General features: G+C 34.9%; 1 protein-coding gene across 13 annotated transcripts in view; it reads right to left on the minus strand.

The window, feature by feature from the left end:
• The window catches only part of EHBP1 (EH domain binding protein 1), a 346,379-nt gene that overhangs the window by 273,756 nt on the left and 59,106 nt on the right, over positions 1–13,517 (minus strand). For all 13 annotated transcript variants that reach the window (XM_067007538.1, XM_067007534.1, XM_067007532.1 and 10 more), the window contains exons 3-4: positions 10,832–10,889; positions 2,144–2,239 (exon numbers count right to left, since the gene is read on the minus strand). In XM_067007538.1, coding sequence (XP_066863639.1) covers positions 2,144–2,239; positions 10,832–10,889 — 154 coding nt within the window. The remainder of the gene's footprint in view (positions 1–2,143; positions 2,240–10,831; positions 10,890–13,517) is intronic.

Here is a 13,517-nt window from a genome sequence, read left to right on the forward strand (position 1 = left end):
ACTTTTCTGCTTTTCTATGGAACTCTGCAAAGACGTAGAGTCAGGAAGATAAAGTTATTTATCTAAGTATTTATTTAAGTATTTTAAATGGTCACAAGTTTGCCTCCATAGAACAACTGAAGAGAAATGTGTGTAATACAGCAAAATGGGGAAGAAAGGGTATTTGGGTTTTTTCCCCTACAGACTAACACTTAAAGACATAAGAGTTCAGTGATAGGATATGCTGAACGTTCTCATCAGCACTTGAAAACTACACTCACCTCCTAATCCTCCAAGTAACACATTTCAACAGCCACTTTCAACTCAGAATCACTCAGTTAGTGCATATCCTTTGCCCAAACACATGGCTGTCAGCCATTTATTGGCTCTCTTCTAACCCCTTGTTCTCTATCATCATTTTTTTTTTAAGTTGTGTAACTATGTCCATTCACTTGCTTTACCAATATAAACAGACTGAATCAAAAACACACAAGAGATTACTTAAAAGTCTTCCTCAAGCATGTCAGAGATTTTGCTGTTGTAATCTATATTCAGAGTGGTTTGTATTACAGAACAGGCCATACAATGTAAAACAAAATCAAAAACAAACAACAACCACCCCAGGGCTAAATCACAGTGTGATTGGGCAAGTTACCTTCTTCTTTAGTCTCAGTTTCCTTATCAGTACAATAGGAATAATTACAGAACCTTAGGGTTGCTGTAAGAATTAAATGAAATAGTACTCTAAAGGTCTTGTTGTTAACTACCAATCTTACTATATCATTTCATTAGGAGAGGTATGGTTAAGGGGGGTTTAATGATAGGCTTTTAGGACAGCTGAATAAAGGGTGATAGGATGGTTCTGATCTTTCCTGAAAAAAAAAAAGGAAGAGCAGCTACAGTCTCATCCCTTATTTCTCCCTGGGCAAACAAATCAAGTATAGTGTATATATGATAAGCATAATCAAGTAAGTTATAATACCAATAACAATAATATCAAAACTACAAAGGATCCAATAACAATAATATCAAAACTATAAAAATATACACAAAGTGTTAAGAATCTCTGATAAAACAGAGTATCTATGAAACAGAGCATTTAAAAGTAGTGTCCCATTCATGGGTTAGTACATCAACGTTCATCATACTGCTTTGTTCTATTGATCTCTGCAATAGTTCCAGAACATATGAATTAATATACTGGACTACAAAATCAAAAGTATTTTTTTACACAGTGATTTCACACTCTAAGCCATATAACTTTGCTCAACTTAGATTTCATATCCCAAAGTATTTTAGTGGATTTTCACAAACTTTATGTTTGTACTTAATGAGATGTCTTCCTTCATTCTGTCCTTCTGCAAAAGTAACGTCAACACAATTGGAAGGATTCAAAGAAGAAATAAAGCATTTGTTTCCTAACTGCACCACTTTCAAGAAGGCTGAAACTGAGACATACTTGTCTCCACCTTTTTTTTTTTTGAGCAGGTAAGGAACTGGTTAGGAAAGTAAATATTCTAGTGCATAACTGTCATATGTGTGAGGACTATTTTATAATGTTAAGAAATAAGGAAAACTTTCAAGAAAAAACATATATAAAAGGAGTTAGCTATATTATATACACAGCTATGTTTTTGGACCTGCACTTGGAATTTATTATCCGAATTTTTATTTTAAGTAATAGTATTTATAAAATATTAACATTTATAAAATATCAAAAATCAATTTAAAACTTATCTTCTTATATTAACATCAATAAAATATTTATCATATACTAATTTAAAAACCTATCTTCTTATTAGTCAAACAAGGCTAACAAAATGAGGGTCAGGACTAAGAATTCCACAAACCTCAGCTTTCCACAGAAAAAGCACTTTAAACTTCTCTGTGGGTAGAATGTAGGAAGCAGTAAAAGAAGTATTCCAATTGATCTTAATTGGAATAAATTCAAAAAGACTCCCCAATTATTTGGACTTTATAGACCATGAAACACCCTGATATCCTTACATTGTTATAAATTGCTATATCTCTAAAAATAACGCACATTAAGGTCCTTACTGCACATTAAGGACCCAAATGTATTGAACAATGAATACTGAAATATTCCGTCATTTAGAACTATGATTATATAATAAATCCTATAACTTATAAAACTGGAACTTACCTTAAAAAGTGTCACAGTGATTTCAATGTTTTCAGGAACAGGCCACACTACAACACCACGGTATGGATTTTTTATTCCAGGCTGCCAGCTATGAGCCTACCAGAATAAAAATAATGGCTTCAATTTGAAGTACAGGAAATGCAATGTTAATAATTTACAAAAATATATTGACCCTATTTAACTATCCATTAGATCTGTCTCCCTAAAACAAAAATGATTAGTCAAATAAAACTTTTCAAGCATTAAACTTGGGCTATGACGGTTGTATCACATGGTAGCTACAGATTACTATCTGTAAACAAACCTTTACCCTCTCCCACGCGCGTGCACACACACACACACACCGAAGAAGATGCAAAAATGAGGTGCCTCATATTTTCAAAAGCTATTTAGGATTGAATAAAAACCTTATTAGGAGAAACATTTTTAAAATTACTTTGTGATTTAGGAACTTAAGGGCAAATTCATTCTTTAAAAGGAAAAATTAATTGTACAGTTTGCATTTAAGATCATTTCCCACTAAACCATAATGTTTATTTGGGTCAAGTAAAGAAGAAAGCAGTTTGTACAGTTAATGTTTCTAGTGCCGATAATTTTAAAGACTTTTTCCTTGTAAATATTGATTATCAAGGTTCCCTAAGGAACCCCCTGAAATGTGGGGGTCACCACTCTAGGTCTTCCGTTGTGGTGGCATTTCCAGCCAAAGCTAATGCATAATGGTATGCCAAGACAGCTCAACTAAATCTTCATCTCTCTGGGCTTCAGGAGTGTCCGTGGACATGCTATGAAGGTGGTAATAAAAGCTGACACTTAAGAAGTACTTTCTATATGTCAGCCCATATTTGGAATTTACTTATGTTTAACTCATTCAATCTGCATAAGAACCCTATGAGGTAGCTACTATTCATTCATTCATTCACTCATTCACTCACTCAATTGATACTATCTGCCAAGCATTGTCTAGGAACTGTAGTTAAAAAAAAAAAAAAAAAAATCTGCCTTAGTGGAGTTTTCAGAATAGTAGGAAGAGACAGACAAAATAATTAAGTAAAACAGACAGCATGTTAGGTAGAGAGAAACGCTTTGGAGAAAAATGAAAGTAGGGAAGAAGGATGGAAGGGGCAAGAGAAAGTAACAATTTTCAACAGGTTAATCAGAGAAAAGTGTCAATGAGCAGGTGACAAGAGAAGACCGTAAGGAGTTGAATCAGATATTTTAAAACATGGGAAGGGCTTTCTAGGGATATGGGCCAGCAACTGGAAAGGTGCTGAGGCAGTTAGATAACAACAATGCCAATGTGGCTGGAGCAGAGTGGTCAAAGAGAAGAGCAGCAGGAGATAAGACTAGAGAAATCACGGAGGGCCCAATCATATGAGGCTCTGGCAGCCCATTCCAAAGATTTTGGTTTGTAATTTGAGTGAGATGGGAAGCCACTGGAGGATTTTAAGCAGAGGAATGATGAAGTTATGTTTTTTGACTCTAGCAAATGTATTTAGAATAGGCTTCAGATGTAAGAGAGGAAACAGGGAGACCAGTAAGCTACTGCAATAATCCTGTGGAGAGCTAATGGTGACTTGGCTTGGGGTGGTAGAAAAGTGGTACAAAGTAGTCAGATTCCATATATTTTTTCATAGTTTCAAGATAGAATCAATAAGATTTTCTGTCTGATTGTATGAAAGAAAGTAGCCAAGGCTGATTCTAAGGTTTTTGCCCTTGAGCAAGTACATAAAAGGAATTGCTATTAACAGATATGAGGCAAAACTGCTGAAGGATCAAGTTTGGAAAATAAGATTAGGAACTCAGTTTTATACACAATAAATCTAAGTTGCCTTTTAGATATCCAAGTGTAGGTGTTTAAATAGGCAGCTGGATGTATGTGCCGGGAGTTATAAATTTGGGAATCATCAGCATGCAGGTGATACTTAAAAACTTGGATGTGCTCCCAAGGGAGTGAGGAGAGAGAGAAAGAGAGAGAGGGAGAGAGGGAGGGGGAAAGAGAGAGAGAGAGAAAGAGAGAGAGAGATAAAGGCTCAAGAACTGAACCTTGGAGCACAACAATAACAGGTCCAGGAAATGAGGAGGAATCAGCAAAGAAGGGTCAGCAAAGCAGAAGGAAAAGCAGAGGCGTGTGGTATCCTGAAACTCTAGTGGAGAAAATGTTTTAAGGAGAAAGGAACAATCATCTGTCCCAAGTCTTGGTGACAGGTCAAATAGGATGAGGTCTGGAAAATGACCCCTGGATTTAACAAAGCAGAAGCCATTACTGACCTCACAAGAGCAGTTTCAATGGACTGACAAGGGTAAACACCTGACTGGATTAGCATGGATTCAAGAATAGGAAGAAAGAAACTGAGCTAGCAAGTACACTCAACTCCTCTGAGGTGTTTTGCTGAAAGAGAAAGAGAGAAATAGGTTGGTGCTAGTGGGAGAAATGTGTCAGAAGAGAATTTTTTTAAATAAGAGAAAAATATTTTTAGGCTGATGAGAAATATCCAGTTAAGAGGGAAAACTTAATGATGCAGAAGAGAAATAATTGCTAGAGATATGTCCTTAACAGTACAAAAGGAGACAAATTGGCATTTGCTCAGAGCACAGACGATTCTTCCATAATAATAGGAAAGGAGCTAAAGTATATGAGTGCAGGTGCATGTCAGGGAGCAGATTTAACACATTGAAGAAACTGAGACACAGACTGGCCCAAGATCACACAGCAAGTAAGTGGCAAAAGTTGGATTTGAACCCAGGAAGTGGAACTGAGAAGCAATCAAGATCATGGAAACTTATGTCGTGCAAATCTTATCATATCTTGTTAGTTAAAATACCAGCAGAATATTGTAAGTTAACGATACTTCAATAAAAGATAAAATACCAGCACAAGATATAGGTTTAGCAGCACTAAACTACTCCCACTCCAGCTAAATTGTCAATAACTCCCTCTCTATTCTCTCTTCATTGCCCCCAGATCACAAAACTTCAGGTGAGGAAAGGGAAGTAGAGACTCAAAAGAGACTTAGCACACCACAGCCAAAGGTAAACAACTGAGTTTTGCTGATTAAAAAACATCTCCAGGGATTCCTCTATTCCCCTGCCTATTTCTATGCCTGTTGACAGTCCTAGAACAAAAACTCCACAAAGTAAACAATATCCATTTTGAAAAGTAAATTGCTGCCCATCTTAGAAAATCTTTTATCAAAACTCTATATAGTCTACATATTTAATTCTGAAGATTTATGACAACTCTAATTCTCATGTATTGTCATGGTATATCAAGCAATTCTCTCGTCTCTTCAAACTTCCCATAATTATATTTTCATAGTCTCCCAATACATTTTTTTAAAAAAGACCATAATAACTGAACTTTACTTATTAGCCCCTGGCAGAAAAGATAGAGTTTTTGTAAAATTGTGAATGAAAAAAAAGACCATCAAAGAATTTTAGGCCTGAAAATTTCTTTAGGAGATCTAAACCAGGTCCAGATAAGGAAATTGAAGCAATTAAAGAGTAAATGGCTTGCCTGAAGCCATACTAATAATCAGTAGGAGAACCAACTCCATGATTTTCAAGTTCAGAGTTCTTCACCCAACCGACATCACAGCAAACTATTTCTGATTCACAGAGTAGGCAAGAAAATAGTCTTCTATCCTTAAGGTCTTAACATTTATGTATATGACACAGAGGTCAAGAGTGGGAAAAGCAGGGAATGTAGAGACCAACTAACAACTAGGCAGGGTTAGAAGATGGTGATACCACATAATCTCCTCAGGTACCCTAATGCTGATCCTCTAAATGACCTCTTTAAATTCTCAGTCTTGGATCTGGGAATGGTAATTAGACCCAATAAACAAACAAAAATACAATCTGCTTAATGAATTAAAATCTTTTTTTTCTTTCTTTTTTTTTTAATAAAAAAAGATGGAAAGGTGCTAGTTCCCAAGCTGCTAGTATGCTGCCATTTTCTGACCATTCTATCCAGCATCTCTTCCCAGCAAGAGAAAAGGTCAAACTAAGACAGAGCTCTGGCTTTCTGATAGTCTTTTTAGGGACTGTACACCTAGCTAAGTTAGGACAGTGTAACAATATCAATTAGTCCAGCTGAGTATCTGGCAATGTCAGCTTTATAATGTTAGCTAATTATTATATACTAGGCAGAAAACAGAATCAGTAAATTTTGCTGGAGAGGAAACTATGGATGTATATAGCAGCAAACATGAAGGGAAAAAAAAAAAGTGTTCCTAGTCAGAAGAGCTTACTACAACTTCTACCTCAAACAGAATTAAAAAACCTGAAGCTAGAAAAAGAATGAAAAGTCTAATACAGGTAACTAAAAATAGCTGCGGTATTAAACATCTAACTGTACAAATCAACTGAGACAGGAATTTAGGTTCTTAAGAACTTTATTTTTTAAAAAGCACCTCATATTGGCACTCATCAACACTACAAGAACCCTGATCAGTTTTTATTCAGGGTAACAGAAAGGATTTCCCTAGAAAATAATTTGGTACAAAACACATACAGCTATTTAGCTAGCTCCTTAGTAGAGTCAGGAAAGGCAGGTTATTTAATCATTTGCCAGCATCGGAGTACAGTTAATGGCAGAAAGGATGAAGCCACAAAATCCAGTTCCACTCATATATTTTTTTTCACTTTTTAATCATATCACAGATCCCTTAGCAAAGGCAGACCTAAGGAAAAGGTAACATTTCTCAATTTTGAGTAATGACTGTATAAAATGCCTATTTTCAAATTATTTCATATCATACCTTACCTAGAAGACTTGTACCTAATATGGAACTAGAGTAAATATTCACTAGTTACTTCTGATTCCTACAAAATCAAAATATTTCACTGAAAATTTATAACTGTCATTTAGTTTTTAAATTGATGATTTTCAATTTATAAAAGTGCATCTACCCATATGTTTAAGATGTCACATATAAATTTACCTTAGAGTTGTCCACATCATGGTCATAAGTCAAAGCTCTACAACTATACCCATCCCTTCATGATACCACAGCACACTGATAAAGGCTATAGCACAACTGTAGAGCAGGGAGTAGAGGTGGTAATGCCATCCAAAAGCTGGTGAGGACTTTCAAGCTCTCATTTCCCTTTGGAACTCTCCCATCTCTCTGTGAGTTTAAATTTAGAAAACTAGATTTAAGGCAACAGACTATTCTGCCATAATTCTTCTTGTCTATCACAATCTCCCTGCTTCCTATTGTCAAACACTGTACTGAAAAATAATTTATTTAAGCATATACAAATCAACTGCAGCCTGAAAAAAATCTCTGTTATAAATGCCATGACTTGAGAATAAGAGGTGGGGAAGCTGCATATTGGGATAATTACTCATGGTTATTATTTTCTCGATAAAAAATGATTCAGCAATGAGTTCTTTATATATTTAACTAGCAAAATAGACATGTACCCAAAGATAGTGAGCAATAAACTGAAAACTAAACTTTAAATTAAATAAGGCAATGTGCCTTATTATTTTACTGTCTAATCTGTTATCCAAGTGTCAGTTATAAATTTCAATCCACCAATATAAAAAAGGTAGATAATTAACTATACTTCAATAAAATATTTTTTAAAAGGTAGATATACTCAGAATCAGGCAAGATAAATAATAACTTATACAGATAACCAAAAAAAATAATTACAGCGTAGTTCAAACTCTTTCCAGAAACACAGTTAAAAATAAAAACTAGACTATTTTCTGGCCAATGGTTGCAGAAATCTGTTTTCCCCCTAAGTGATTTCAGTGGGACTTAGCAAGCAAATAATATTTCAAAGGAAAAATGTCAGAAAACAGAAGAGTCTTTCAGAAGAAAACAATGGTTCTAGTCTGTGGATTTAATATAACTGATAGCTAATTTTAAAAAATAATAGCTGGGGACAATTTTCTTTTTTTTTTTTTAATTCCAAAATGCCATGGATCTCAAGCTTCTCAAGATTAAAAAAAAAAAGTTATTTGTTTAATTTTCACAATAATATCATTTCTTTCATAGCTTCTATGAAATATTTGTGTCCTTAGGTGTTGTGAACAATTTACAGAACAGCATTTCATATATACATGAACATATCATGTATATGCTATAATAAACAACACATTGTAAGTTCTCATAAACTTTTCAAAAGTACATCTATAATGTTTCAAGAGAAAATACAATGATTCTAAAATATCCAGAAGGGATGTGAAATATTAAGAGCATCACAACTGGAAAATTAGTCCAATAAGAAATAGTTCCTTCTAGAAAATATTATATTTTGAGAAAAATCAACCTGTAGCCTATGTTTGTATTTCACCATCTGGATTCAATCAATATTTGATACAATATAAAAAAGAATCTGGGGCTTCCCTGGTGGCGCAGTGGTTGAGAATCCGCCTGCCGATGCAGGAGACACGGGTTCGTGCCCAGGTCCGGGAAGATCCCACATGCCGCGGAGCAACTAAGCCCGTGAGCCATGGCCGCTAGGCCTGCGCGTCCGGAGCCTGTGCTCCGCAACAGGAGAGGCCACAACAGTGAGAGGCCCGCATACCGCAAAAAAAAAAAAAAAAAAAAAAAAAAGAATCTGGACCTAAAAGTTATTTGACTGACTTTCAAAAATGTAATTAAATTAAAAGTATACTTAATTTCAAATATGGGTATTCTTAATTGACCTTTAATCTAAAGTATTTCATTGTGCTTCATAATGTTTTAAGAAAACAATTAGTATCTAGTTTCTAAAAGAGGGAAATCACTTTTTGTTGATAGCTAAAAACATTTAGGGTCGATTTCTAATGTTTATGGTTATATTCAGATTCTTCTGTCATACTTAGTGGATGGCTTAATATTGTTCTTTTTCACAAAAGCTTAAGACCCACTGAGCAAAACTGACAGAAGACCCTAAGTCTATTTTTAGAACCCCTTCTCATAAATAAATAGATAAGAAAATATTTCATGTCCAAAATATAATGCCCCCAAACTACAAATGTATGCTTTGAAGAAAATGCTATTCATGAGGTGAAGCAACTGGACCTTTCCTATATTGCTGGTGGGGGTATATTAAAAGTTCAAAATGTATGTACCCAATTACCCATTGATTCCATTCCAAGTTATTCATCCAAGAGAAAACATTTGTCCCTCAAAATACTTGAACAGTAATGTTTACAACAGATTTATTCACAATAGTTGAATACTCAGAATATTCACTGGAAACAAATCAAATGTTCATCAACAGATGTATAAAAAAAATCAAACTGCAGTATATGTGCATGATGGAATACTGCTCAGCAATGAAAAAAGTTAACTAACAATATTCACAATACCATGAATAAATCTCAAAAACATGCTGCACAAAAGAAACCAGACATAAAATAGTACTTTTGTATGATTCTATTTATGTGAAATTTAAGAACAGGCAAAAATAGCCTACGGTGATAGAAAAATCGGAATAGTAGTTGCCTCTAAGGATTGGCAATTGACTAGAAGAGGACTCAAAGGAAAAAGGTGATGAAAATAATCTATATCTTGATAGGAGTGGTAATTATACAACTATATAGTGATCAAAACTCATAAAATTGTATAATTAAGACCTGTGACTTATACCGTATATAAATTTTAATTCAATAAAAATAAAATTTAAAAAGATGCTTTAAAAAATTTTAAATTCTGAAATTTAATTAAATTAAAATTTAATTTCAGTTAAGATGAATAAATTTTTCTTTACATAAGTCTACTTACAGAAAAACCAACATTCAATAAACATGCTTGCAGTTATTGTGTGCTTACAAAAATATACTCATACTTACTGGTCTATAGACTGGAATTTTAAAAATACCTAGAATTGTTACTGAACATTTTAAAATTCTGTTCTGGGCTTCCCTGGTGGCACAGTGGTTAAGAATTCACCTGCCAATGCAGGGGACAGGGGTTTGAGCCCTGGTCCGCGAAGATCCCACTTGCTGCAGAGCAACTAAGTCTGTGAGCCACAACTACTGAGCCTGCGCTCTAGAGCCCACGAGCCACAACTATTGAGCCCGTGTGCCACAACTACTGAAGCCTGTGCACCTAGAACCTGTGCTCTGCAACATGAGAAGCCACCACAATGAGAAGGCCATGCACCGCAATGAAGAGTAGCCCCCGCTCACCGCACCTAGAGAAAGCCCACGCGCAGCAACGAAGACCCAACACAACAAAAAATTTTTTTAAAAAATTATAAATAAATAAATTTCTGTTCCACTCCCCACAAAGCCATAAGAATAAAAAATTAAAACCTTTGAAAAATCCAACTCCTCTTCAGTAACCCAGCAATGGACTCAGATAACTCATCATTCCTTATGTGAGTCCTAACTTCATCCTCTTGGAATCTGAATAAAGTAATCCTGGGTATAATTTTGTAAGTGATATTTATTTAATTATTATTTCATGACATCCTAGCACAGAGAAGTTAAATAACTATTATATTATTCAAGGCTACAAAATCCAAAATCAAAACTCGGGTAACTGGCTCCTGCTTTAGGAACTGCAGTAACAAGATTACATACAGCGCCTCATCAATCATTTTAGTACATTAGATAATAAGAAATAACCCAAAATATCAAGTAATATTTTAAAATATTCTTCACTGGGACCAGAGAAGCTTACTTATTTGACCAAAAGTCAAATTCAACATTTGGGTAAGAAATTTAGAAAACAGACAAACCTTGGAAGACTTCCTTCGGCTTCTTCTCGTCCAAACTACCACCAGTTTATCTGGTTGCCTGCCAAACAAGAAAAAGATTACGTATAATTTAAGTTATCTTAAATCAAATAATAAAATTTAGTTCTAGTGCCTTTAAGAGAACAAAAAATCATCTGCTTTAGATTACATAGAACCATTGCACTTACAATAAAGCTCTATAAATTATTCATATATAGTAGATGTTGAATACAGATATGATCTAATTTAAATGACTAATACTTTTTTAACATCTTTATTGGAGTATAATTGCTTTACAATGGTGTATTAGTTTCTGCTTTATAACAAAGTGAATCAGTTATACATATACATTATGTTCCCCTATCTCTTCCCTTTTGTGTCTCCCTCCCTCCCACCCTCCCTATCTCACCCCTCTAGGTGGTCACAAACCAGCGGGCTGATCTCCCTGTGCTATGTGGATGCTTCCCACTAGCTATCTATTTTACGTTTGGTAGTGTATATATGTAAATGACTAATATTTCATCCACATGTTTTTCTAAAAATACTTTACCAAGTAAATTCATTGGGACAAACCAAGTAAAATAAAATACTTAGACTATTTTAAAAAGAAAAGCATACATATATCTCCTTTAAAACAATACTATATTTCTAACACATTATCCACTTTAATTTAGAGAAAATAAGAATAAAAATGATACTTCCAAAATAATTTAAATCTGTGGTTTACACTAATCTTGCATCTCTGTATCTTATGAACAATGCTTATGGTTTTCAAAACCTTTTTATAATCAATCATCTCAACTATCTTCATAAAAACAATATAATACCAAAAAATAGGCAAGGTACATTCTGGCAAAGTTATATAACTCATCGAAAGTTCTGGCAAAACCAAGACCAAATGAAATACAGGTCTTCTAATTCTCATACCTCTCTTCTTTTCTTTATCTTCTGCCAACATAAAGTTAAAAATAAAACAAACTCACATTTTCAGCTAATACAACTAAGTTCTCTTTAATGCTTAGGTAAAACATAAAAACTATGATTATCAGTTCTTTTACTTAGATTTTTATTTTTTTAAATCTTAGATAAAAGCTTTTTAACCAAGAAATGAATGATATTGATCATCTCAGTGACCTTCACCACTTTCTCTGTCTCCTTTATTTTACCCTGGTATCTTTCATTATCAACAGATGACCCGTCCTCCTATTTAACTACCTACCTACCTGCTTACCTTCCTACCTACATACATATATAAAAGGTTACCAGCCATAAACTCCTGATTCAGTGATTTATCTAGAAACCTGTACAAACAGCGACAGTTGTCTAGTGATAATATTTTTTAAAAAGGTAAGAGACATAGAAGATAGATTGAGAAGTACACACAGCTAATAGAAATTCTAGGGCTTCCCTGGTGGTGCAGTGGTTAAGAATCTGCCTGCCAATGCAGGGGACACGGGTTCAAGCCCTGGTCCGGGAAGATCCCACATGCTGCGGAGCAACTAATCCAGTGCGCCACAACTACTGAGCCTGCACTCTAGAGCCCATGTGCCGCAACTACTGAAGCCCGCATGCCTACAGCCCGTGCTCTGCAACAAGAGAAGCCACCGCAATGAGAAGCCTGCACACCACAATGAAAGAGTAGCCCCCACTCGCCGCACCTAGAGAAAGCCCACGCACAGCAACAAAGACCCAAAGCAGCCAAAAATAAATAAATAAATAAATTTATTTTTTAAAAAAGAAAAAAGAAACTCTAGAAGTTTAGAATAGTGGGAATGGCAGAGGCAATACTAAGGAGAAAAGGCTAAGAATGTTCCAATAAAGATAGGAGTCCTTAGGTTGAAAATATATATTAACAAATAAACAGGATAAATAAAAAACTAATCTATATCTAAATACCTTGCAATCAAACTATGGAACAGCAAGAATAAAGAGAAAAATCATAAAAGAAAAGATAGGTTACCAGCAAAGGCATAATTATGCTGACAGCAACTTCTTAGCAGCAACAGCGCCCAAAATACAATGAAGCTAATGATCTTCAAGTGCTAAGGGAAAATATATGTCATCCTGGAGTTTCATATTGGCTAAACTACCATTTAAGAAATGGTTTTAGACATAAAAGACTAAGAGTTTACAATCTATATAACCCAGCTAAATACAGGAAGGGGGAGGATGCAAGAAGCAATATAAATGTGGTAAAATGTTAATACTTGTTCATTATCGGTGATAGGACCTGAAGAAAACAAGAGTAGACAAAAAAACAAAAGTAAGGTTCCAATGAAACTATTTCATCAAGGTGTCTTCTAAACAAATGCAGTGTGCTTCTGATGGTGATAGTAACCAGCATAGTATAAAATGGTGGCTCTCCACCCAAGACTAAACCAGTTCCCAAAGAGTGTCAGGCTTTGAAGATAACAATTGTAAAAACCAGTAGCTTGCTTCGGTGAATCTTTCCAGCGTGAGATGTTGGGAGCAGAAGCCAGATGCCGAAGTGCTAAATTACAGATGAAATAGAAGAAAGTTTCTATGAAACATCAGAGTGTTCATCTAAGAATCTGAACCAATGGAGAAACAAACAAAACCTTGTTCAACACACAGAGAAGTAGAACAGGACAAATGACATGAAGATGGGGAGCAGTATAGCAACATGACAACAGAGCTGGGCAGAGGGTATGATCAATGATAGCAGCTT

This window comes from Kogia breviceps, chromosome 11, assembly GCF_026419965.1.
Source record: "Kogia breviceps isolate mKogBre1 chromosome 11, mKogBre1 haplotype 1, whole genome shotgun sequence".
Classification (NCBI taxonomy): Eukaryota; Metazoa; Chordata; class Mammalia; order Artiodactyla; family Physeteridae; genus Kogia; species Kogia breviceps.